The sequence below is a fragment of the Lepisma saccharinum genome, chromosome 1 (assembly GCF_977018435.1).
Source record: "Lepisma saccharinum chromosome 1, izLepSacc3.1, whole genome shotgun sequence".
NCBI classification, from domain to species: Eukaryota; Metazoa; Arthropoda; class Insecta; order Zygentoma; family Lepismatidae; genus Lepisma; species Lepisma saccharinum.
In genome coordinates, this window is record NC_139229.1 from 202213491 (window position 1) to 202241461 (window position 27971).

The 27971-nt window shown below is 37.3% G+C and overlaps 1 protein-coding gene across 1 annotated transcript; it reads left to right on the top strand.

Moving 5' to 3' along the window:
• Positions 1-10478: 10478 nt before the first annotated feature.
• LOC145978310 (uncharacterized) lies at positions 10479-27622 on the top strand. The gene is made up of 3 exons (XM_083110856.1): positions 10479-10559; positions 25559-25703; positions 27327-27622. The coding sequence occupies exons 1-3, from the start codon at positions 10557-10559 to the stop codon at positions 27488-27490; spliced, it is 312 nt and encodes a 103-aa protein (XP_082966982.1). The 5' UTR covers positions 10479-10556; the 3' UTR covers positions 27491-27622.
• Positions 27623-27971: the final 349 nt, after the last annotated feature.

The window sequence follows — 27971 nt, forward strand, 5'->3', positions numbered from 1 at the left end:
CGACTTGTGCGAGGGTTGGGGTGCAGCCGAACACCGTCGCCGCCCACCATATAGAAGTGGTGCGTTACCTTTTCGGGAACCTCTCCTCGTACACGCTGAAATACGTTTCGTTGTATTTCAACCTGGGGGGAGAAAATAATGCCCGAGGGCGAAAACGTGCAGACGCTCTACGAGAAAAACAAGATAGACGATCTGTTGCAGTACAACGTACAGGATTCGATGATTGTGAGGGACGTGTGTTTTTGAAAAACAGACTCGTGCAAACGATCGTCTCCACGTGCTGCCAGAGCGTGTTGCGAGCGGACCAGGTTCGAGGGCATCAACTCAACTTGCATCTCTCGCATTACTATTTCAGCGAAGCGTTGCAGAACAAGCAATATTTGTGTTTCCCGCGACAGCATCTCGAGTACCACCACAAGCTGGTCGGGGGTTACGTGCACCGTAACCCTCACATGAACGTGGCGCTCAAGACCAGGACGGAGGATGAGATTATTTTGGTATTGGACTTCACGTCACTCTACCCGAGCGTCATGGTCGCAGCCGGCCTCTCCCCTTTCAACGTGAACTTGGGGAGTGGCGCGAATTCCACGCCGGAACGGGCGTTCCGCCCGGTACGGAAGTTGATGTTTATCGCGGCGTTACAAATCCAGCCGGTTGCACGGAAGCTGATCTTCACGTGTATTTCTCACAGGACACGCTCAATGCCACGTGCATACGCAAGATCATGACCTTGCGTAAAAAAATCAAAAAATTTAAAAACGATAAGACTTTACCGCCGGGCAAACTGTTTGAAATGGACGCCAAACAGAACACGGCTAAATTAATAATAAATAGTATGCACGGGTAAATATACAAATTGAAAAACATCCCCGAAGAGATTCGCCCCCACGTCAATCAATTTTACGTTCGAAGGCCGTACGGGAAAACCTTTACTTTTTTGGTTGGGCACCACGCACTCCTGGCGGGGTTATGGGGGCCAGGAATCCTAAAAAACAACAATTATTATTATTTTGTCTGTTTGCTTGCGTCACAATACACGCGCACGCGTGTGTGTGTGTGTGTGTGTGTGTGTGTGTGTGGCACATCGTTCCCCCGAGAGAGGTTTACAAAGGTCACGATATACAAACATTGCCGGAGTTGGAAAATTACGATATGGCGCATTCGCTCATTACTGTTGCCAGCTATAGGTTTTTCTCTCTCTCTAGCCCTTGCCAAGTAAAAAAAAAGTGTAGGTAGGAATTGGCAACACTGCGAGAAAATGGAGCTCATGCCTTACAAGAGAAAACCATTAAGGCGATTTTTATTTGATGATGTTGAACCCGTGCAGTGTTGCCATCCATCCATCTCTCTCTCTTTTACGGCAGTGCCGGCTCTCCTTGCCCAGTATATGTAGGTTGGCAAAAATTGCTTTATGCACTGTAAAGCAAACCTCAAGCAAAGTTGCCAGCTCCTTGCTTTAGGTTAGGTTAGACAAAAAAAAAAGCTGTAGGTAGGCTGTCGGTTGTTTAACTCTTCCCTCTCTCTCCCCCTCTCTCTTTTTTTTGTAAAAGACTATGGCAAAAGTACCAGTAGGTTGGCAACCTTGCTTTATGCACTGTAAGGCAAGCCTCAAGCAAGATTGCCAGCTCCTTGCTTTAGGTTAGGTTAGACAAAAAAAACCTTGGTGATTTTTTCGAGTAAGATGTTGGCAACACTGCGAGAAAATAGGGCTTATGCCTTACAAGAGCAAACCATCAAGACGAGCCCCACCGAGCTTTACTTTCGGGCGCAGTGTTGGCAACACTGCGAGAAAAAAATTGCCAGCTCCATGCTTTAGGTTAGGTTAGACCAAAAACCTTGGTGATTTTTTTCGGGTAAGAAGTTGGCAACACTGCGCCATCAAGTGGAGATCATGCCTTACGAGAGAAATCCATTAAGGCGATCCCCACTTGATGGCGTTGAACTCTCTAATCTGCACTACTCATGAAAATTGAATATAAAGATGAAAAGAGGGTGAACAAAAAGGAATGGGAACAGTTTCAATTCAGCAAACTGACGCACTGGTTTATTTAAAGACTCCAGGATAGTAAGCGCATACGCTCGAGTGTATGCAGTCAGAGGCGGGTTTACGTCGGAGGTCTTCCCTTTCTTTCCTTGCATTTAATTATAATCTTAAAAAAGAATAGTTTCATGGCGCCCTTACTGTTTGAAAATCTTTCCGCAGCGCCAAAGTCATAATGTACGCACTTGCAACGCTAAATTAGTGTGGTTAGTTTGCTTGTCTTAAGTTTCAAAATAAACACATATTTCAAATTCAGAAACATTTTACATGTATCAAGTACTAAATAAGCACATATTTGGGACAATTAGATCATTTCAGTGAAAATAATGGAATATTTTCGAGGCTCCCCACGGCGCTGTGATGCGCACTTTAGGAACCACTGGTCTAGATATTCGCAATACTCTAATTAGCTTACATAGTCACGACACTATTGCAAATATCTAGAGAACAACGAAAGTAAATCACACGAAGACTCACGTGAATGCTCTGGAAGGAATTTATAGCAGATATAATTTCTCAGATATTTTGTTATAGAGTCTAGCTGATCTAAAAAGGTTTTTACTTTTACCTTTGTTGGCGTCGGTAAATGGTGCAACCTTAAGTCATTCTTTAAATTATCACCCATTTTTCACCATGACTTAAAGTTATGAAATTTGTCAATAAGTGTTCGGAAATCTATACTTATACCTACTGTATATAGGAGGATGGAGATTTTGTTTAGATTAAAGATTGTGAGGAGATGAGAGAAATCTCGGTTTTATATCAGTCACGAGTCGAATTTCGAGACAAGTTTTGGATGGTCTTTTAAAACTAAAGACGAAAATGATACCAAAGATTTCAAGAATTTTTGAGACCAGATCCATGAGAGCCTCCACCTCCCCTCTCTCTTCCTCTCTCCCTTTCTCTCTTTAAGGAAATCAAGAATTAATTATTATCACTAATTCGTAGTAGGCGTGGAGTCAATGCTGTTCCTGCAAACACACTTTTACGGGCATAATGGAAGTGGAAGTGTTAGGTAAACAAATAGTATTTAAGGAAGGTGTATATGCGGTGGGTCGGATCCGACTTTAAACTGTAGATTCAGTCGCGATTAGCCTAGCTGTCCACAAAGTTGACTTAAAACAACAATTAAATCAATCAATTATGGAAAGCGTTTATTTAACCTGCATTAAATTTTAAAATCATTGTAGGCGCTATAGAACTTTTAGATTCCGCCAATGGTGTGAGCAGGTATGGAGACTTCCAAGTGTACATGCTTCATTGTTGTAGCATAAAACAGTGTTCCCTTTATGTATTATAATCTTGTACCTTCATATATAAATGTATGGATCAACGTGAATATTTTCTCATACAACTATTGTTCTTTATTCATCTTCGCCAACTAATATTTACTTACTTACTTATAGTCTAGGCGCATATGTAACCCGTTGAGTTTTTGAATGAAGGGAATATATGACTACCGGTAATACGTCGCTAGTGTGGTAGATAATCATGTTCAACTAGATGGTTTGGCCGCAATTGTGGCATATGGCTTGTGTGACGGCATAAATCCAACATTGTTGCACCTTTTTGCACTAACAAAGAAAATCGATCATAACTCCATTAAGAATGGTTTTAGACAAAGTGTTGCTCATACAGTATTTGTTCAGAATTGAAAACGGAACAAAATCGATTCTTACAGGTTTTTTCGTATCACGCACTGTTATGGAGATATATCCAGTGAAACTATTTTGCGTCCTTTTCAGCAAGGATTCTAAGCGTATTTTACACTATACTTGATATTCTGGAATATAAATGGCAAAAAATACTGCCTGTGATATTTTGTTGATGCCTACTATTGTGGCGTATATTTTGTGTGACGTCATACATCCAAGATGGCTGCCTCTGCAGAAATTAAGAAAGATAAACGACTATACCTTCTAATCTCCTTTGGGAGTCATGTTAACCATTTGTAAGTTTGTTGGGTGTTTACACGAAGGGGAGAGATGTGTAAAAAGGTTGCCTTCATTTGGAGGCATGCAATCATGTATTAGTACAGGTGTTTTGATGGAAAATGTATCAGAGATCATACATGACGTCGGAAATACAAGATGGCCTCCATGGAGGTTCTACACATAAAATACTGTCCATATCCTGATTTAGTGCTCGATTATCAGATTTATGAAGATGCATTTTCTGTTAAAAAATAACATTTTGAGTTGGTGTTTTAAGTCCACTTTATGCACAGTAAGGCTAATCGGGATTGGATCTACAGTTCCAAGTGGGATTTGAACCACCATGTGCCTCCACCGGGTATCGAACCCGGGACCGCTTGATAACAAGTTGACGACGCTACCACTGCGCAATCGCGGAGGCCCTGTTAATAGATAACAAGTGAAAGATATTCATTAATATTAATATCATTATCATTACTATTATTATAACTATTATAGTACAGGAGTAATAACACCATCTGGGACTTCCGTATTGTCTCTTGAAATTTAAGCAGTTCACCTGTTATCAAGATTAAGAGTGGCTGTAATCATTTGGGAAAAATCATGTCATCAATACAGTCACTTTAGTCAAATTCCTCGTCACTCTGATCTCAATATCTGTCCTGTAAGCCATTGTTATCACATTTTCTTCATCTGCTCTACAAAGACAGAGTTCAGTACGTCTCATGGAGTGATCACGGCATATTCATGAACATTTCCTCTTTCCGCAACTACATGCCAACTGTAATATTCTCTGGAGCTGTACACACTATCACTATGAGAGGAAAGATCATCTTGTCATCCTCATTTTGTTCTTTTTCTCTCCAACAGCCTAATGGGGTGGTTAGTTTTGGATGTCTCTTTCCTGCTTTTATTTCACTCCAATACTTGGAAGTAACTCCTTCTGGTGAAAGGTGTCAGGCGCACACTATTAATGGTGTTCAGTTTGTGCTTGTTTTGCAAAGAAGTGGGTGTTGAATGTATTTGATGGCGCATAAGATGATGTGCTTCAATCTGTTTCAAACTTTAGTTCTCTTGATATTTGATATTCTTTTTAATATCTGGTAATATAAAATTAAAAACTTATTACGGAAATTAGAGGAACCATAATTTTCCACAAGACTGAGAATCATAAGCACGAGAGACACAATTTTCTGAACTGAATATTTTTTGGGAGTGGGATCAAGAACCGAATCCAGAAGTGGAAGTGAACTGCTTGTTCATTTTCAAACATTTTCTCTTGCGGACTCCAAAATGCACGTAGGCTAAATTACAGACAATCTGCAAGATTCCCTGATTTTTCCTGACATTTCCTGTTTTCCAAGTTTTCTAGACGCAAAGCAACACTGTTAAATGTTTAAATGTTTTTCTATGTACGTATTCAATATTCAGTAATTCTAAATTTATTACAATATTCACTTATTGGTATCACAATGACAGGGAGAGGAAATTGGTATGAGAACTGGTATCAATTCAAAGAGGTATGGGATCAGTTTTAATACACAAACACACACAAATACAGATTGACACAGTGCCTCCCTGATGACAAAGTGTTTGTCATCGCCCAATAATCAAGGGATCTTGGGTTCGATACCTGGTGGAAGCACACAGCTGTGTAGATCTCACTATAAACTGTAGATATAGTTCTCATTAGCTTATCTGCGCAGAAAGTGGACTTAAAATAAATGTCTGCATATAACGCCAACAAACTATCACAATATCCATTGAGAGGGATTAGGATTTACAATTTCTCGTTGGTAACGTTTTGCTCATTAAGGTCTGTTCAATCTAAAGAAAACAGAATTTTCTATCCTACATGTATATGAAGTCACGTAGCTGAGATTTGCAGTTGTCACTAGATTTATCTCTTGGTTGGATAACACGTTAAAATAAACAACATATTGAGTTGGTGCAGATGAAATGTCTTCAGAGGTAATATCTTCAACATTAATAACAATAAGTATAGTATATATCCTGTCAAAATAGTCCCCCTTGACATAATCATCTGGTGAAGTTGATGTTTCATGTTTTCATTCATGGTTTCATCTTGTCTAAAAAAGACATGTGAATATTTTACGAATTTTATCTTACAACTTTTCATCCTAATCTTCGCGATTAGCCAAAAGTGGCAGAAAAGCGAGTAAAATAGGACAAATATATAAATCAATCATCAACATGATATTTTCTACTATTTCTGATAAAATAACACCAGGTATCCGTGTCAGAGCAGTTTGAGTAAGGTACAACCAAATCAGAATTATACTATTACTAGGGTTTTCTGAGTACTAGGTTTGATATTTGAGAAGGAATGCATATTGTATGTTTTATATCTTTGCCTCCTCATTCCCTTCAACATAAACCAGCTTATCTCAGTTGCAATAATTATAGTTTTACAAAAAATGCGAAAGTAATTTAGTGTTATCTTTTAATAATGGAAGTATCATTGACAAGGTGTGTATCCTTTGCTCGTAACGGGGAGTAGTAGGAATTGCTGGCAGGGGAACTAGCCCTCCGATCCCCACCAGTACAATCGTCATTGTCAATAATGTTAAATTTGTAAATTCTGAGCATAAAGTGAGTGAAAATAGGTGGCAAAATAATGGCTTACTTAGGTAGGCATCGTAGTGAAAAACACAAGCTTTAGTCACTAGCAAGAAACTATCTCTACTCAGTCAGCCGCCTCTTCGCTATAATTCGTACTCCTAAAAGTCGAATAGTATTGCAATTTTGTTCTAAACGAAATGTTCATAATTTGAAATCTCATTCACACAAGTCTCGAAATAGGACATTATGTTTCATTCCCTTCTCGACACGTTCCGGTTTAAGTGAGGGAGTGGTTAGCACATCGCGTTATAACGCCAGGGGTCCCGGTGTAGAATGCCGGCCAGGGCATGGGTGTTCTCTGTGAGTGTCCTTTTAATCAGTGTGTGTCATTGATTTCATAATATTATCATCATTCATCTTCATCGTCGCGATTATCCAAACGTGGAAGAAAATCGACTCAAAAATTTAGAAAAGGAAAATAAGAAAATTAAATCTTCTCAATACGTGCCTCTTGGAATCGTCGGACAAGACTTGAAGGATCTGGTCACGATTCTTGAAGTGTGGTCTCGATATTAGCCCAATTCAAACCCAATGAAATTGCCGAATAGGTTTACTGCATACATACTAGAAAACCAAGATACTCATTACAGATCTCCTTTCTTAAGGACATTACGCAGGGCTTCTTCACTTTCCAATTGGAGGTAACTGTAAATGATTGTGCCCATGGGCGTATTTAAGGGGGGATTCAACGGTCCAAACCCCCTTATGGTTCAATAAAATTACCGGAATACCTGCCCTATCCGCTTGTCATAAACATTTCTTCGCACTTATATTATTCTCCTAAATTCGAGATGTACAGTACGGGATACCTATGGGAAGAACATTACGTAATTTCACACACTATAGATGGGACTGATAGTTTCGGAATTTCTGCGTTAAGAAACTGCATTGGGACTGTCAAATCAGTTATAATTTCTTTCCTTCGAGTTTTCTTAAAGGAATTTGGTTTTTTTAAAAAGGCAGTGCAAGAAAACCAGGAAAACACCGTAACATTCTCAGTTGTTTGACACAACATGAACAGAAAAGTGACAATACTAAGTAGTGTGACTTGTGGAGTTTTATTCACAATTTGTAGAAGCTTTACGGGCCTTACAATCAGTGGCGTGCACAAGGGGGTTGGTGGAGGTTATTACCCCCTCTTTAGCCCAGTATTCCTAAAACGAAGATGCAAGAATACATGGCAAAATGAAAGATGACAAATAAAAATGCACACTTAACCCCCTCCTCTCGAAAATTCTGAGCATGCCACTGATTACAATATATTAGTAGAAGAGAAATATTTCAGCAAACTCTTCAGTTTCTTCACTGTGTATCCTGTGGGGAGTTTGAAACATCTTCACTTGTTCTAACCAAATAGATTTCATGCAGTGCAATGTAATGTTGAACACCTCAAAAGGTGTACTGTTCGGTACTGTGAACATTAGAGTATTATAAAAGAGATATTAAAAAAGTGCCCCTTCCCCCCCGAAATCATGCACGTACCCAGATATTTTCCACGCAGGGACAAGCAAGGTACTTTTCCATGGGTCATATTATTACGATAATAGTGTTGCTCGCTCAAGAAAACACTACTTGAATTTGAAATTATCGCATTCCGCATCCCCATTATAATAATTGGGGACTAAAATTGGTAAACGATGTAAGTACCAAATTATTCAAACACAGATTTCCACTTTAAACTGTGAAATGTGTCATGCTTTATAATGTGGTAAACGTGAAAAGTGGCTGGTAGCCTAGTTCAAATAGCGTGTAAAGAGGTCACTAGTGTGAACTTTCTTACGGGCTGATGTGCTGAACGATGCGAATTCCCAACACTTTCGCTTTTGGCACTTACAACGTTTACCACTTTTTAGTCCTCAATTGTGTAAATTGCTGTAACTGAAATCAAATTATACGTGTGAAATATATACTTTTAGATTGACATTTGTTTTCTAAGTGGAAAAGAAGTGTAGCCATCCTTGCCTCCCTTCCAGATGTCCATCCTCCTATATTAAACTTTTATCTAGAAATTTACTGTAGAGGATTCTTATTGACGTTATTAAACTCTATAATATTCTCAAAGAAAATGAAGTATATTCAAGCTGATGAAAGTTGAATGCAGCTACGGAGTAAAGGTGCATTGTGCAGAAATCAATTGAGGGGGCAAGGATAGCATACATTTAAGTAAAAGAAGGCAAGGCTAGCAGAATCTAAGAGTTACAGGACAAAAAATACTCAACAAGTTGTTAGTTTTTACGTCTTTCTTGCATTATTTCTTCCAGACGGCCAAGAGAATCTGCAGTGGGACACAGAGGGGAAATTGCCCCCCCGATTTAAAATTTTATCGAGAATTTGACCTCGGCGCCAAACAATCTAAATGAAAAAAAGTAGAGAATGCTATGGCGGTCTATGATTTTTTGTGCCCTATTAAATCAATAGTGTTTTCAGTTTGCTAAAATTTGGATCAGAATTTTTTCTTGGGCACTTCGCTCGCAATTTACTTATTTTCTCTACTGCATTGTTAATTACGAGAGAGAGAAAAAATAATAAATAAGAACTTCAGACTGTTGCTGCTAAACAGTTTTACTTAAATGCAGGAACAATGGTTCGGAGAAAAAGGTACGCTTATATTTCAGAGACAATTTATATAAGTTTTGCTCTTGATTTGTTATGGGGAGGATGAATTGATTATGTAATGTATTTAAATAATTTGCAAAATACACCCCCCCCAACACACACACATATATGTATATATATATATAAATATATATATATATATACACATATATATGCATACACGAGTATATTATTAGATACGCACATACCCTCAATGCAATAAAACTAAAAGAGTGAGATAAAATTAGTTTCTTCTTTCCTGACTGAACTTTCATCAAGTCTCTTGTCCTCGCTAATCACACAGTCTGCACACACCTATGTCAATGATATACTTAGAAAAAAGATTTGTATCTCTGCAAGCAGTGTGAAGAATATGAGAATGGATATGTACATACACACAATATTGTCGGGTCCTGCACCTCCCCACCCCCACCCCCCACAACCCGCGCTCCCCAACCAGCTTCAGGTCAGAAGTGTCCCGAATTTTCACTTATGAAATATAACAAGCCTAAAAATACCAAAAGTTTAACCCCCCTTACGTGAACTATATATACGACCACAGTTTTGCCGGAAGTATTTTCCTAAGTGCTGAACTGTAAGTTTTCGTGACCTTGTAAATCGGACAAAGAAATGTCTATCGATAAATAAATTGGGTATCATCCTCAGCTCAAGTAGAAGACGCTCACGTGTCTTCGTAAAAATAACGACAGATAACGCTGTTAGTTCCATTTCTAGTACAGAAAATAAAAGAAATCACATAAAATTCGTTATCGTTTCACGGTCAAATAACAAATCTTATCTTCTTAATACAAGCTTAAAAATTAAAATATGAAAAATTTGATATTATTTTTCTCGCTCGAGGAATTTTATTATTTTTGATATAACTGTCTTCAGCGCAACACTTCTATGTTCCATAATTTCAAAAGACCAAGTCCAAATAAAAAGTATCATAAAACTATTGTGTTTTAAATGATAATAATAAGAAACAGATGAAGTTCTTCACTCTGGACCGTGATATTTTTGTCACAGAACGAATATATAATATTATTTTATAAGTGAAAAAATAGTAATACGAACTATGCCAAACAAGGTGCATATCTATCTGGCTTTACGGAATATTATAGCTTCATAATAAAGCATGGACAAAATTTTCTGTATCGCTAGATTTATTACGATGCATTATAATTATTAAAGAAATTTTAAGACGTTGAAAAAATTAGAGGCCTGAATATTCTTGCACTGAATAATTATAATTTGAATTGGGTATTTTTTTAAATATAAAAGCTAAGGGAAAATAGGAGTCTGCAGTTACTTGTCCACAGGTAGTAATCAAGTCTACAGAAATGGTAAGTAGAAATTCTTCTACTGTCAGTGAAAATATTAGAAATATTGAATTGCTTGTAGGTTTGTCCGAGGTGCAGAAATGTTCTAGATCACTTCTGTACTCTGTACCCGACGTTTCGAGGAATAGATTTAGAACGTGTTTATTTAATTCCTGTGTGATGGATATGTGGATTACGTTAAAGATAGACGATCATTGCTGACTGACATAGGCTTCGAAAGCCACAATGAATAAAGTGAGTTGCTTTCTTAATATGAGATTGTCATAGATTGCAGATGTTGAAGATCACCATGGTCGGTATATGCAACAGATAGTTGTAAATTTTTCACGATTTCTGTGTTCGTTCAATATTCTACAATAAAAATACTTTGATAGGTATACTGGTTGCCCAATTGAAGACAATTGTATTTGTGATTTAACGTTTCGCGATTGTAGCAAATTGCAAAAATTTGGATTTTGTTTGTTTGTTTTGTTAATGTATCTATAGCGGGATTTCATTTTCAGTTACGTAGGGAATTGTTGATATGAAGTATGATATGGAGCAGATTGGAACGTTATGTTTATAATGGGAATTAGAGACAGATAATATAACACAATTACCGGTACTTATTTCAATGAAAGATATTATAGAAAATTACATTTTGGCAAAAGGAATGTTTATTTTAAACTTCTATTCCGGATAATACTTGTTTAGTATATTTTTTGTTAAAATAATGGGTTACGGGAGATGATTCTATTTGAGAGGGGTGTGGTTGTTTGCATTTTATCCCATGGAAATATTTAAAAACTCGAGAAAATATTTTGAAGTTTACTTTCTACCCAGAAATGTACGACATGACAATAGTTTGTGAAATGAAATGAAACCAAATCTCTGCGCAAGTAGAGTCTAAAGAGGTCTCGACCAATAATCACGTGAGAGTGAACGGAATTGCATGGAGGGGAAAATAGACTACCGCTACCAGTATTTTACATCAACGCGTACTGATTCGCTCCGCCCATTCGCTTTCAACCCTTCTCTAACATTAACTGTAACTTTGCTCCAGAGATACCCGAGATAGGGTATAGACATTACTCAAGCCCATAAAGCACGTAAAGTTTTACTTATGAAAAACTCTCACCGGTATGGGTTGATAATAAGATAAAATTCCCTTGCATACAGGACAATGTTTCGTAGGCACATTTAGGAGATCTGTGGGTACACCCACACATTCTCGATCGAGGTCATTTTGGAGGTGATGTGATCAGCACCACACTCCAGCCAAATTTACCTTCCTCCCAGGTATTGATTTGATTTGAGGCTGGGTAAACCCCAGAGCAAGTTTATGCGGGGACAAGGCGGGGAAAATTACCACATTAAATCGCCGACCTTGAAAATCGAACCGAGCTGTTCTGCGTGGCAGTTAGACGCACTGCGGTGTAGACCATCACGACTCTTCCGATTGATGAAAAATTCTATAATATTTTCAAACATATTCTTCATATAAATCACAATGTTTATCATTGTGTACAAATTGATAAGTAAGTAAGAAACTAAAAACGTTAAGACTTTTTCCAATTAATTTACTTGCAACATCACATTCACAGTTGAAGTTTGTGGTTGCAAAGTGAGGCAACCGACAGTTATTTCTCCTAAAAGCAAGTGGACAAATTCACACCACTATGTTTAAATGTTTAAACTTGACGTAAGGGTTTTATATAACATATATAACATGGACTTTAAACCAAAACTCAAACCAAACTAAAGATATAGTTCATTTGCTTCGTTATACTGAAGAATACTCTGCCTCTTTCATGTCCCTTGCTACCAAAATGTATTTAGTGGGGGAGTCCAAGGGGTTCGAACTCCCCTCCCCCCTCCCCCCTCCCCATAGACTTACCAAATACTAAAATTAAATAATGAAAAATATATTCGTTTAGTCTTTGTTGTATAATTTCCTCTGAACTTATAGGAAGACAAGGATTAGATAAGAATCATACGGCTTTGAAGAACAAAAAGGACTTACCAAGTACTAAAATTCGATGGTTAATAATTTCCTCTGAACTTTTTAGAAGGCAAGGATTATATTGGGATCACACGGCTTTGAATGACATTGCAAAGAAGATTTATGTACACTACTACTCAAAATAATATACATAAAATATTACTACATGTAACATCCTTCTTGTAATTCGATAAATATTCAATTATATTAATCAATTTGACATTAATTTCATTGCCAGGTCACTTGCTTTTATGTATATTATTCCGATCTTAACTACAGGTAAGCTACGTAATGAATATGCGCTGTTATATATCTATTCTTATGCAGTCTTTTTACCTATTCGTGTAACAATAATATAATATCAATTCATGTATTGTAATTAGTATTAATTAGATTTGATATAATAATTTTAAATTAAATATTATTCTTATTACTACTATTATACTATTATTATTATTATTATTATTATTATTATTATTATTATTATTATTCCTGAGACACTTGGTTTGGACCCCCCACGAAACATATTTGTAGATACGTGCCTGCTTTCTGCCGCTTTCACATTAGCAAAAGCAGACAGATGGTTTTCTGAATTGAAAATTATATAAACCTATTTAAAAGTTTTGTTATTTAGAGTCACCTTTCTGCCACGTTTGGCTAATTGCGAAGCGAAGATGAGAATGAGTGATGATATGATGGGATTGATGAAGGGACATTCACTAAGAACACCCATGTCCAGACCAAAATTTGAATCCGGGATCCCTGGCGTAAGGCGTAGCACGTTGTGCTAACAACTTCGACTATTTGCTCAGTTCCATGAGACAAACGCTTTAGTGGTATGACTTTACTTTCATCTGAAAATCACAGAGCCAAATGATCAATTTTATGAAAGTAATCGAAGCTTGTGCAAGCAAAATGTCACTGTAATCAAGGGGTCCCGGTTCGGTACCCGATGGAGGCACATTGCACAGTGGTTTGGATCCTACCTTAAGGAGTAGGTCCAGTTCCGAGTAGCCTATATGTGCATAAAGCTGGCTCAAAACAATAATTCAATTCAATTGAATGCTTGTGCAGACAGACAATCAAAGTATTAAATCTTCAAGAATTTTAATCAAGAATCATCTGCTCGAATTCCATTTTCAATACGATTCTCTCTTATTGCAGTAGGTAAACTGTTCATGTTAGTCCCCCCACACCAGTTTAGATAAGTAAACGCCACTACTTTGTGCATACATTTTTAAACAACAAAAACAACATGTAACAAACGCAAGTGAACGAACACCGCAGTATTACGTTCTCATCAATATCATAAGAAATAATGGAACACGTAAAATACAGAGAATCACATGACTCTGTATTAAACTACACATCATCTTAATTATTGACTCTAAAGGCACGAAACAAAAACCATTCCATGGAGGAAATCATTGTCTAAGAATTTGGTCTAGTGACTTTAAGACGTAACTTACGTAGTTTCTTACATATTTGCTGTTCTTCGTAAGTGTCCCTTCATCAATTTCATCATGCTGTCCAACTTGTCCAAATTTCTGTTGCCAAGTTCAAAACACAATGTTCATCTAACCCACGTAAAACTTTCTTGTGAACACTTTAATTAATACGTTTAAAATATCAGAATATGCCACGAAAACGTAAGTGGAAAACAGCCTGCTGTTGCCTCGGCTCGGTAAGTTTGGTCAGTTGCAGAAGTATGTCCTTCTTTAATCCACAAGGCTGCATACTTTTTGGCAGGGAAATCTTTGATGACTGGGATCGTTAATGGACACGAATGATTTATGAATTGGGTTTGTAACACAGTTACGAAATAGTGTACTATATGCTTTCAATTTCGTTTATATGAGTGGGATAAAAACATGCCTGGCAGGGATAAACTATTTTTTTTTATTTTGCCGGTGATAATTGTGTGTGTGTGTGTGTTTGGGGGGGGGGGGCTCCGGCATCCCACTCGTTAATTTGCACAGTGACTGAAGTAGTACAGTGACTGAACTAGTGCAGTGACCCTCCATACAAAACTGTCACTGGCGTACGCACAGTGAGGTTGATGGGGCTACAGCCCTCTCCGAAATTTTGAGAAAAATCAACATTTCCGAATAAATGCGGTGAAGAACTCAAGGAAAAAACAAAGTTGCAAGTGAAAACCCCCGTAAAATGACGCTGATTGCCATTTTTGACAGTGAAATGTTTTAAAATTATGAAATATCTTGTCGAATATTTCACTCCCTCCAAGGAAAGCAATTCCAGACCCTCCCGAAAAAAAAATCCTCCATACGCCAGTGAAAACTGTCCCTGTTAGTGTAGGTGCTTACGTCATTAGTGACCTGAACTATATTTGGCTCCAAAGTTTATGAATTTCAATTTAAATATAATTGCAAAAAGAAAATATTGTTGCAATTATAGTTAGGAAAGCGACTTGTCCTGGTATGCCAATTGTGAAACCGGGCAGGTGAATCCGACCTACTTGACTGGTGTTATGAATTCTTCTGATCCATTGCTGTTGAAAGAACAGACTACCGAATGGAGCAAATCTAGCACAAAACAGAAAACATATAACAAAATATGCTTACCTCAACGAAATGCAACTCCGGAAGGACGAATGCTTGTAATAGTTCTAGTCATGGTGAGGAGTGAATGAACTTCCACATGGCAATGCAACATGGAGAGTGTGGTAGGACGGAAGTTTAAAAAGCAGTGCTCCTCAGCACTCCGTGGCAGATACAAGCCTCTCTTCAAATTTCCCGAGGGGGTTGGTTCGCCAGTGTTGCATAAGTGTGAATCTTGCAAGATAAAAAAGAGACACGGAATGGAACCAATCAATGTGCAGTTTGGAGTTTGAGTGTATTTTGTGGTTTTTATGGCCAGGAGTTTGAACTAGGAATATGCAAATACGATTTCTATTTATGCAATGGTGAGTACTGTATTATTATTTTTGTATTTTTAATGTTTTAATTTGCATTTTTGTTACTTTTGTGTAATTGCAACAGAGGACGGAATGGTGATTAGATGAACTGGTGATGGGACACTCCAAAAGAAAGAAATATCTCTGTTCAGGTAGGGTCTCGAAGCTCTGTAGGAAGACCTTGAGTGTACCACTAAACACACTCGGGTACAGCAATGGCTTTATTATTTATTATTATTATCATCATCATCATCATCGGAATGTAATATTAGAAGTGAAATCGCGGTATCTACCGGCGTGGAGGCCGCCTTTATGGCAATGACCCTCTGTTGCCGCGTTTACCTGCCAAGGAACTCGCGGTCAAATTGCCAATCTTCGGGAAGAGCCGACAACGTTAAAATTCCCCCTCCCCAAAGCAGCCATTAGGGAAACAGGATTTTGTCAAAATAACCGTTCTGGGCTGTGATTGCACACTGGTTCCTAGCTTGACTCAGCTAGCAGTAGATGTCCGTAAGGTTGAAGGCAGGCACATTTCCCTCAAGATGGCGCTGCTCGCTCCAAGCACTGCTGAATATTTGTGACGAGCGGCAGCTTTCAGACCGGAGTGACGCCCGACACGGGAGTTTCACACCGAAGTGACAAGCGACAAGGTCCCTTTCAGTCTGTTTAAAAAATAAGAAAAAAGTATTCACTACGCATGCGCGACCAACAGGCCGAGGCGACACGATGAGGAAACGGGTCAGCGAGTTGTGTTAGAAAGAGAACACTGCAATGGTGTTGATAAAAATGTAAATGTTCTGCTTCTTTCCATAACTCCACAATGAAGTTGAACTTTGCATCGAATATATTGAAGCAACGCGTCCAGCAACGGACCCAGAAATAAAATAGTGGGGAATCAGATAAAGGAGTGAAGTATTTTCTGGAGGGGGGCAGTCACAATTAATATATATCCCAAAACACATCACACAAAAATCTGCACATGGGTTTAAAGAGCATTTATTTATCTAGTTTTTAGTATTTGGTAGGGTGGGGAGTGGACAGGTTGACTCACCATCCGCAAGCGCGTGCACACATAGCATACAATCTTCATGTTCCAGCTCACTATATATATATAGTGGAAATGATGTTGATGCAATATTAATGATAGGCGTTTCTAAAAGAAAACATTGCGATATTGGTACATAATCACACGTTAGTACATATTTATCTATATTTCCATAACGAGACCATTTATTAGTTTATATTTATATTCTGGCAAGTAAACATTTGTTTGAATGGGCAAAAAAAAAAGTAAGTGTCCCTACATCACTTTCATCAACTCACGTTACGAGGTCAGTGGCGGATAAAAGACGTTCACTCGGAGGGGGCGGATGTCTATATGACGTCCCCTCCCCAACTTTTGGCGTCCAACACTCACCTCCCTCTCACACCCACCTATCAACGGTCCTGTCATAAAATGCTGCCACGTTTATTGTGCACACACCACTCATATTAAATTTCGTGAACCACAAAACAGTACCTATGTTACTTCAAATTATATTACCAGAAATACATTTCTCATAAAGCAAAATAAATTTGATATTTAAGTTCAACAGACGTGACTTGAGTTAGAATTTTTCATTTAAGTACACTTTATGTACAGATAGACTAATCGGGACTGAACCTACAGTTGAAAGTATGATCCGTAAAACTAACCCCTATATTTCTCCACCTTGTATCGAAGCCGTGACCCGTTGTTTACAAAGCAACGAACAAAAAGTGATTTCCCCCATACAAAATGCTTTCACTTCAAATCCTCAGGATTCAAACTATTTTTCAAATGTCGCTATAAGTGACACGTATAGGGCTTTCAAACTGTGTATGTATATTATGATATCTATTGACAGAATCACAACTTTGTGACCGAGTGATGATGATATCTTACTCTCCTGTAAACAAAACAGATTCGAAACACTACATCATAGGAAAATTTCGGAGCGAATGCAGAGAAGTTCGTTTAAAATCATACTGAACTAAAGCTTGAGCCAAAGTTAAAACCGAATGGTATTTGTAGGAAAACGGAGCGAATTGTCCCCTCTGGATGCTGTTTCTTCTCTCTTCCCTGTTTGAAAATTATTTAGTGCTTGGAGCATTTCCCTCCAAAACACTGTTTCAGTTTGAAGTTATATGTTCTTGCAACGCTCTGTGTTAGTTTTGTAATCATCAGTATTTCTATATAATAATTCAATCCGTGGAGGCACATAGTGGTTCGGATCACTTTAAACTGTAGGTTCAGTCCCGATTAGCCTGTCTGTGCACAAAGTGGGCTTTGTTATTTGATTAAACACAAACTCAAGCAACAGATAGCACTATGAACCAATACCGATACCGATGCCGCTACTCTTACCGATTCCAACCGATACCGATATTTGAAAGTTGTAATACAGTAAAACCTCATTAATCCGGACTAATGGGGGGATAAGTTGACCGGTTTAACGAAAGTCCGCATTAATTGAAATAACCTAAAAGAACAGTAGAAAGTGCATTAAAACTCCGTTTATAGCAACAAAACACGTTTATTATTGTGTATTTAACGGGCATAGGCCTAAATACTAAATACACTATACAGTACATTACAAATTCTTAGGGAAAGAGAATTTCATCAGTGGTTGACTGCCTTTTATTTGGGAAGTTCTCTTTTTGACTTATCTATAGCCACATTTAAAACCTTGCATTCTGCTTTCATTTTCTTTTTTTTCTTTTTCTTTGCCTTTTGCCTTTTGCCTGTCCGGATTAAGCGATGTCCGGCATATCGTTATTCGGATTAACTAGGTTTTACGGTATTTAAAGTTTGTTCAAAATATTAATCAATATTAGTGTGTAAATATTCTTCTCCAATTGCATGCATCAATTTACCAAGAAATTTACTTTAGAATATTCAAGAATTAAATTAAGGATATGAAAATAGATGTTATGTAATCACAAAATACAGTTTTTCGTGGAAAATTGGCACAGAAGAAAAATAAAGTTTGTTTGAATCTTGCATAATTTCCAGATTTCGCGAAATTATCCCGCAGCATTTTTGTGGACCCCATGAAAGACCAACATGACGAAAAAGTATCGGCTGGTATCGTTAGATGAATTTCAACCGATACTTTTCGATTCCGATACCGATATTTATAGGACACACACAGTATATGAATTACGCAAATTATGTATTAATAACTGAAAAAACTTAAATAAGGCATTTCGAAGGAAGACAATCGCACACTCCGCACCCCCAAGATCCTCAAGTTAGGGTTGTCATCCCCGTAACACTTTAACCCCCTCTGTAGATCGATAGTAATGTCTCGCTCCAACCACATAGGAAATATGCAAATGAAGGGGGGGGGGCAACATATGAAAAATTCCCACAAGAAGAAAATGAAAATGTTCACTGGCCCCTCTCTCCAATCTACTGCGGCCTTAGCAAGTGTCATAAAATACCAAAATGCATTTATGTAAATTTATCAATAACTAAGAAAATAAAATAAGGCACTTGAGAATTCGATAGTCTCCTGAGTCCCCTACAAGATCGTCCCCTTTAACCCGCCCTTGCAAGCTACTAAGATTGGTAGTTGTAGTTCACGTAAATAATTTTCGCCACCAAGTTTCAGCGTCCAGGGCACATGCCACCTGCTGCCCTCCCACCTACGATCTTTCCACAGTGAAATCATATGAAAAAATGAAAAAGTGAGGAGGCTGAAGTAATGGTGGGAATAATCTGGAATGAGAGTCATATTTAATATAGACCGAAATACTATACAAAATGCCCATTTGAGAACAAATAGTATGTATTTGTCTATTATTATTTACTGGTGGGGGGAAAGAGTCAAGACTGGGATGGTTGTTAGCCCATCATTCCCATCCCCCACAGCTCACCGTTGTTGTCACTGCTTTGCCATGCGTGATGAAAAATACCCTAATATATTTTTAAAATTTGTCCCAACTGTGTAAACATCTGAAAAGCAAAATAAGGTTATCACTCACCGCCTCCTATCTTTCGTCGTCTCCTATTTTTGTCACCTCTTATCTTTATTTGCTTTCACCGTTCAGTTTCCATTGTAGTCCCTCCTGCTCCTCCAAAACTACCGCCCTATGGAGCGTCGCAAAATGCCATAATAGTTACTTTATTTCATTTCAACCGTGGAAATTATTTATCAAAATCTGTAAAATGAAATATAAGGTCCTTGTGGGTTCTGTGTCCGCCAGATCCGAAAAGCCAATGTAACATCCACCCAAAAGAAAATGAAGCACCCCTCACCCATGTTCATGTCATAATCCACGTAAAGTATTTAATTAGGACAGTGTTTCCGGATATATATATTTTTAGCTTTAATGAACACTTCACTTGAGTTATTCCTTTTCTACATCTAACATGTCACTATCGCATCAAATACTCTGTAGTGCAAAGTGGAAACTCGATGATCTGTTTTGCGTCTAGTATGAGCAAGGTTTACCATTAATCAGGGGATAAGAGATGAATTGCCACATCAAACTTCATGGTATGGATATAAAGATAACTCTTAACATATTTAACGTCATAAGATGAATTATCATTTATAATCTGCTTAAATTTATATGAAATAACAATGTTCGAGTTCTGTTAAGAGAAAATACACTGCATATTTGGAAATACAATAGATAATTATATGAATTTAAGTAAAGACACGTATTGACTTTTACTATTTATTTCTTCTTCTCATTTATTGTAACATGTATATGAACAAAATGTACAATTGTTTTCCACTAAGAAAACTTAATATTTTGTAGAAAGAAAATAATTAATAGTAGCCTATTTATTGAACCACAGCTTACACAGTACATTTTTATGACGAAATAAGAAATCTTAAGTTCTCAGACAATCACGTGAATGGTAAGCCATGTTACTCTTTTTGCTCTGTTTTTTGATTACTCATTGAAAAAGAATATCAGAAGTAGAACGCTTGTATCGTTTTCAAATTAATGTTTATTTACAAGACAAATATATGCTAAAACAAACTTTAGTATGAAGATATTAAAGGAAGGTTTTGTTTCTGAATACTGGACCTTGCAAATTTATCATTTATCTATTATTTCATCATTTGGAATTTGTGCAAGAATGTCACTCCCACTACACAAAATAAGCAAACTTGACAATCATGAATCCCCCAAACTGGAACGCAACCTACTTTTAAAAACCTATAATCGAATATCACCCCAAGACCGTGGATTCATTACCTCCCCAAAATTGTTCATCATATCCCCCCCCGATAGTTTTAATTCTTGTTTGTTTGAATACAATACCATGTTAAAATGTCCATATATTTTTTTTTAGTTCAGTTTTCGAAATTGTGGAAAGCTGGCACATTGATTGGTTATGGGTAATAAGTAAAATTATATAAATATGCCTTTAAACAGTGCGAATGGAGAATAGATTTATGAGATTTATATAACACACAATTTGAGTATTTAGCAGAAATTGTTACACAACTTAAGATAGAAAATTCAACCTGGGCAAACCAAATAACATGCTGCAGCCGTGTGACCGATTCAATTATTGTTTCATGGGACATTACAGAACCTTGGCTATTAATTCCTTCCCAAGCTAATTGCGAGAATTTAATACGGTTCCTCCTTCAAAGAATTCTCTCCCTCTGCTTGGGATAAATATAATTATTTTAGTAATTCATAGCAATAATTACGTGGATTCTATCTTCAGTGCAAATGCCACTTGTTATAATAAAATTGTCCTGCGACAAGGTGTTAGAAATGCGAAGAAATTTGATATTATTTTTTTTCTGTTTTATCGGGTAACGTGCAAGGTGTTACTGTACAATATGTAGTACACTTAGTACAATTATTACAGCATAAAGGAAATTAATACTACAATAATACGACAAATAGAAGTGCGTCATCCAAATGATGCACCTGCTTTAAATTGAGCAGAATACTAACATTATAAGCAATATATTTTAAGAAGTGATGTTATGAATCAACACCGAGAAAGTAGTTCATGTCTTGTATTGCAGTATATATATATAGTATATATATATATATATATAGTATAAAACTTTACTAAATTCGAAACACGCATTATCGTAATACAATATTGCGAGCGAACCGAGAAAGAAAATTCTTGTATCCATTTCTTTGAAGTCTTTCAAGAAAATTAATTCAATGGCATGTCAATACTTTCTTATAAACCTGCGATATTTACTCTTCCCTAGCTCCTCCTTTCGCACGTTCGGCGCCAAAAACGTGTGGAAACCATACCGCTAAATATAATCCCGTAATTATAATATTCGAACTTTCCCCCACTACAGAAATCCATCGACAATCTAAGATTTAATTAACACTTTAGCTCCCCCCCTTAAATTTAATACTCACCAAAATTTCCGTGCCAATTTAGACTTACTGTTTATGTTGAAGAGTGGATGTTGCCTTCTCCAAAACAAATAATTCTCAGTCACCAGAATTTTCGCAACAGTTTAGAGTCTAGACAATAGTAATATACAAAAATTGGATACCCCCTCAATTTGACGCTCAATCCCCCCTAACTAAAATACCCTCTGTAATCTAAGACTTAACACTGATATTCAAGAAATGTATATTGCCCCCCCCCCAAACGTTTAAGTCTCAATCCCCCCAGAATCTACGTGTCAATAGGTAAGAGTTGGATATCCCCTTATTATCCTTTACAATTCCCTTGGAAGTCCAGAAATTGCTATTATAAAGCAGCAATGGTAACTTGTGTCCAATGCTATATTGTTCACGTCAAATTTTCATCATAACCCCCCCCCCCTCCCAATTGGCTGTACGCAACGGGCGTCCACAAACTCACCTGTGAGTACCCCTGCCCCTAAGTACTTTCTTTTCTTCATCTAATGGATTAAATATGGTGCATTTAAGGTGTAACATTTTTATAAATATTTTAGAAATGTATAAAAATGTTGAATTTAATGTTATTTGAAAGGGAACAGACGCCCCCAAAAAATCTCGATGGCGGAGTCTGCGCCGTAGTCCCCCTCGTGGGCACCCCTGACGCACATTGTATAGTTTGTCAACATGTCTAGTCGGTACTACTGGTTGTTTTGTTATAAATAGTGAAATAATTCGGATAATTCGTGTTACAATGCGAAACAGAACGGAGAAAATGGATAAAATATTTGTGGGATTATACAGGTTTGATGCTGAAAAAACTGGGTGAAACAAAAACCACGGTTCAATTTCTGACGTTCGTCTTCTTGGAAACCATGCCCCATCTGAAAATGAAGATCAACACTTTCCTACAGCACTAAGGAATATTTGGTTTCCACTTTCTGGTGATACTGGCAAAGAGAAACTGATAAACTAAACTATCAACCCTCCACCATTACGTTACTCGGTAGAGAGACACGAAAAAAATTTCAAGCAGCCATCAATTGAATATTTACTCATTTGGTGATCCATCCTGAATGAAAAAATGTTTCATTTCAATGGATTTGGATTTGAAGGAACAGTAAAAGACGTAACGACAGCATTTCTTCTCTCACACATCTGAGTGGCTGCAGTTTTTTTTTTTTTTTTTTCCTTCGTGAGAAAGGTGTCTCGTTTGCTGCCTAAGCTATTTGATGTTAGCGACCTCTGAATTCCTTGGGAAATTGTTGAGATGCCTAGCTATAATATGAGAGTGGTAAAATTACTGGGAAATCCTTCGTGCAGATGAAGAAATGAAAGTTTGAAAAAACTGTGGCCTGTGGGATTGGTCAGTTCACTTCTGGAACTAAAACATTGTGAGGTTTGCCGTATTCTCATATTTTTATTTGTTGAGTTTGTGCTTAAGTCCGATTTTTGCACAGAAAGGGTAATCGGGACTGGATCTAGAATTTAAAGTGCGATATGAACCACTATGTACCTGTACCGGGTATCGTACCCGGGACTCGTTGATTACAAAGGTACACCGTTAACACGTATGTACTCTCATTTCAATAACACGTTTGCATTAATAGGGATTATCTTCGCACTTGTTAGTGGTTCCATTTGTGATATAAATTTAAATACATGTTTCAAAAATATGCCTTCAAAAGTTATTTCGAAAATAAAAAATGGAAATTTAACTGTGATATTTCTGAAGGTCAGGGTATTTTTTGAGGGTGGGACACTCAAGCCTATAACATTGCTTAGTTACGAGTAGTTATATACACGTGTATGTCAAGGACATTTTTAGAGATGGTGTGCTCAAAACTACAAAGAAATAACAGCATTTCCTACTAAATAAATTTAGCCGACCTGACTGAGTTTTTCGCAAGTGTCTCTACCGTAGGCAAATACTGGGAAGGCACCTTGTACAGTACACACAACACTGACTTTTTCATATCACTTTCTTGTCCTTTTCTTCCATCATCCTCCACCCTTCCCGTCTCTGTTAACGTAATAACACAAATAAGTGGCAATATGTAAACTAAACAAAATCATGCTTTCTGCATTGTTGTTGTCTAAAAATAAAGTTTATGTCAATAGGATCCGAGCACTTCGAGTTCTGTCGGTCTTGGGGCTTCAACATGGTGCCAATCAGAGTTCGTTCCTGCCACGTATGAATCGGAACTTTGTCAGCCTCATTAGGCTCTTCAGCCTGAGTGGCAACAGACATGTTGCACCGGAAAATAACCATCTTAAATGCGATGAAACCTGTAAAACATCCACAGATATTTATTCTGGGGTGGTCCCTCTGATAAAACATCAATATTCTTAAAATTCTTCGAACGGACTCCGTAAAGCATTGTAATACTTCCAAAACTGAACCTGCTCTGAAACACAAGAAAAGTGCCTCATTAAGAAATCAATGTGCCTTTGTTAAGTTGTTAGGTTTAGTATGGCACAATATTTTCAATAATACCAATATAATAAACCAATAAAATTTGTTAGATGACAACGACTCCTTACCACAAGGAGAATATAATTATTCCTTAGATGTTTACTTGTTTAAAAGCTTTGATCCTTTGAAAGGTTTGTTAAGGAGTTGAGACAGTTAAATCTACTTTATGCACAGTAAGGCTAATCGGGACTAGATCTACTGTTTAAAGTGGGATCCGAACCGCTATGTGCCTCCACCGGGTATCGAACCCGGGACCCCTTATTTACAAGGCAACGACGCTACCACTGCGCCATCGCGGAAGCATCGTTTGCTAAGGAGGATTCTCAAAATCGGTCTTCACGAAATCGAGAAAGATAATGGGCGATTCGAAATCGTACAGTTTGTGAAGATAATTACTTTTAACACGTTGCGTGTTTTAGGTTGTCTCAATAGTATAGTAGAATAGTTATTTGCTGCGAATAATACTACTTGCCCTGAGATATGATAATCTACATAGGCATCACGCCAGCATTATACGTACTTATTTTAGCGTGTATTGCGCTCTGATTCGGGACCACTTGTAACTTTTTGCATATATGCGATTTACCGCCACACAAGCGGTCATTCTTCAATCTGGTCACAAACTACTCGAGCTGGAAGCATTGTTTTGACGCGACGGCGATACCCAACCCTGCCTGTTGATGACCTGCAAGGGGTGGAAAGGCCGCTCCCTCAAAATTTCGAGAAACATCGAAGTGCTCGGTTCCTACACTGACATCCACATTTTCGCACTCTTGAGTTAACTATGACGGTGCAGACTAAAGCAGGATGCAGGATAGAAGGAATTAGACGAAGGTTACGTTGAATGTACCCTCCCGACATTAACCAAGAAAGACTGAGGTAAAACAAAAGATATAAATGTATCTTTCAATATCTGCGCACCCATGAAGCCTCTGCATATGATCTTCTAACGGTTAATCAGCATTGCTATATGATAGCATGCAATGTTGATTGGGCATTATCTATTGTCTAGTGCTTTAAACTTTGAACTCTCTCGAAATATAGTGTTAGAATAAGTATAGTTTAGAGCACTAGGGCTCGATAATGCATAATGTCCAATTAATGAAGCTTGCTTATGTAGAACCATTGCCACTAATATTCAGAACTAATAGCTAGTCTATATGTTCTAGAATTTTGAAAAAATGTGTTAGTACATATAATATTAATTTTATAAATTGCTGTCTCAATTTTTTTCTTCTGTTTCCTTGTTTCAGAAGAAACTTGTTCTACTGGTGTTATGTGTGGCGCTCCTGAAACCAAGCATATCTCTAACGAAGACCTGTACGGCGAGAGAATTCCGAGAGGCCGTCAAGGCTGCATGCAGTTCCGCAGGGCCTAAAGTTGATATAAATGAAATAGGTAAAAACCTATCTAGATTAGATATATACTACAACTTTGATCTAGGGCATATTACCTTTCTTTCCTCACCCTGGTCAATTAAACTTCCTACAAAAAGAAAGCTAAATGTCTTTTCAAATGCAATTTTATCCTCCATTCAGCTCTTTATGTCCTCTATGTTCCAAAATAGTGATACACTATTTTATATTATCCACCTGAAGCATAGGGTTTGCAATAAACTTGCCTATGTAAACTGAAAAGGCAATTCCTTGTGTAAATATTAACAGTCATATTTGTCGGCCATATTGAATATCTCAAATTAGCTGTGTCTTGCGTTCTTGCCATTTTGTCAGCTTTCTTGATCACGGAGCTCTCAAAATACATAGGATTTTATTTTAGTTATTCTTATCTCAGTCCACATGATTAATATTTGGGGGGGATGGAAATATTTTCAAAGTATTCATTTTAAAGTTAAATATGAATGTTATGGCATTATAACTGATTCTACGAACGCGCAACTGTAGACAACACGATACATTGGATGCCCATGACGGCCGTTGACAACCATATGTCCGCCACTATTCTGGCTGCTTAGAGGGAGCTCAAATGCATAGGATTTGATACTAAATATGCTTATCTTGGTCCACCTAATACATTACTTTCGTCCATGTTCATTTATAGTGAAAAAATTATATATTAATAGGGCAGTTTAAGTTTTAATCGGTTCCATCGAATGCGGCGTTGTCAAAAATGTAGAAAGCGACATGTTGCACTCTCTCAATGTCCGTTAAAAAATTATAGGAATGTAAATTCAATATAAACCCTGTGAAGTCGAAGGTTTGATGGGATCTTTTCGTAATCCGTGCAATTTTGAATGCTTGGAGGGACTCCAAATACATAGGATTTAAAACTAAATATGTTTATCTTAGTTCACTTGATACATTATGTTTCCTAAGTATATTAAGTCCAATTTAACATGTACTTACTTTTCACACAAGCTTTCACCACATCATGTAGCTTCATCAGGAGATAAGACAAGAATAGTCAAGTTAAAACATGGGAAAGGTAAGGTAAGTTGGAGCTGAGGGTAAAGTAAGATGAAGCCATATAATGTGACGAAAGCTTGAGTAAAAAGTAAGTACATGTTAAATTAGACTTAATCTACTTAGGAAAATGATGGCATGTGGTGTAGCTACGGTGTAAACTATGCTTATCCAATATTATCTTTAGACCATTTCTTGGAAGACATATTTTTAATATTAATATTCAGTATAAGTTTAAGTAGGACCTTTTCGTAAATCCCGCGTGTGTACTTATCCCTGGTGATATATAACTTTAACGCTATATATTATGCATTGATATTGACTCAATATCAAGACTTTGGGGTTACCTACCGAGGATCGAAATCCGCACCTTTCGCACTTGCGTTGAGACAATTAACCATTTTTCTGTTTCGTATTTATCACTTTACTTTGCTCACGTCAGTATGACAAATAAAACAGCCATGACCTAGAATTTGAATCATTATTCGGTTATTAATGTAACATCTTTGCTGTTATTGCTGGCCACTCTCCATTTGATTTTAGTTCACATTGTTGTTTCCATATTTGGAAATGTAATTAGTTTTTTTTTCCTTTTTTCTAGTGAAAGTATTTCCTGTGTGGGATCCCTTGCGGCCATTTCTCGAAATGGAGCAGAAATTGAAACAAGTCAAAAAAACAAATCCCCCTACAAACGCTGCCCAACTCTTCCACAGATGCTGTGTCGACGGATGCTCCCACGCGGACCTCGTTGGAGCCTGCTTATGAATATCTTCGTATCAACATACTCACACATTTACAAACAACTCAATTTTCTACCAAATATCGTCTACAATGCATCAATGTATTTAACACTTGACAATAAATTTTCAATCTAATGGTTGTGAGAATATGAAGAAATTATGCTATTTCTACTGAATTCAAGCTTCACAGGAAGAAGCACCTTGTCCCAGACATTTTTACTTTACTTTCTTTCTAAGAAATGAAAAATGCATGCAAAAAGTTTCAAAACACCGCCCAATCTATTTTGTTTCACAGTTTCACATAATACTTAATTTTATCATAATTGAGACATAGGTATATAATTTCCCCTGGACTCTTTCTCACACAATTACACCAAGTGATTACTTTTAAAGAGCACTTTTTTGGTAATAAAATAATTGTTATACACCAAAAAGCAACATCGATACACGTACAGTCACCATCAATAAAAATGGGACGCCTAGATCCACAAATGCTCGCTTCCCTG

Bases quoted from the DNA above. Each gene is read 5' to 3' on its own strand.
- LOC145978310 (XM_083110856.1), top strand. The intron at 25,704-27,326 runs GTAAAAACCTAT...CCTTTTTTCTAG, and splicing joins AGTTGATATAAATGAAATAG to TGAAAGTATTTCCTGTGTGG.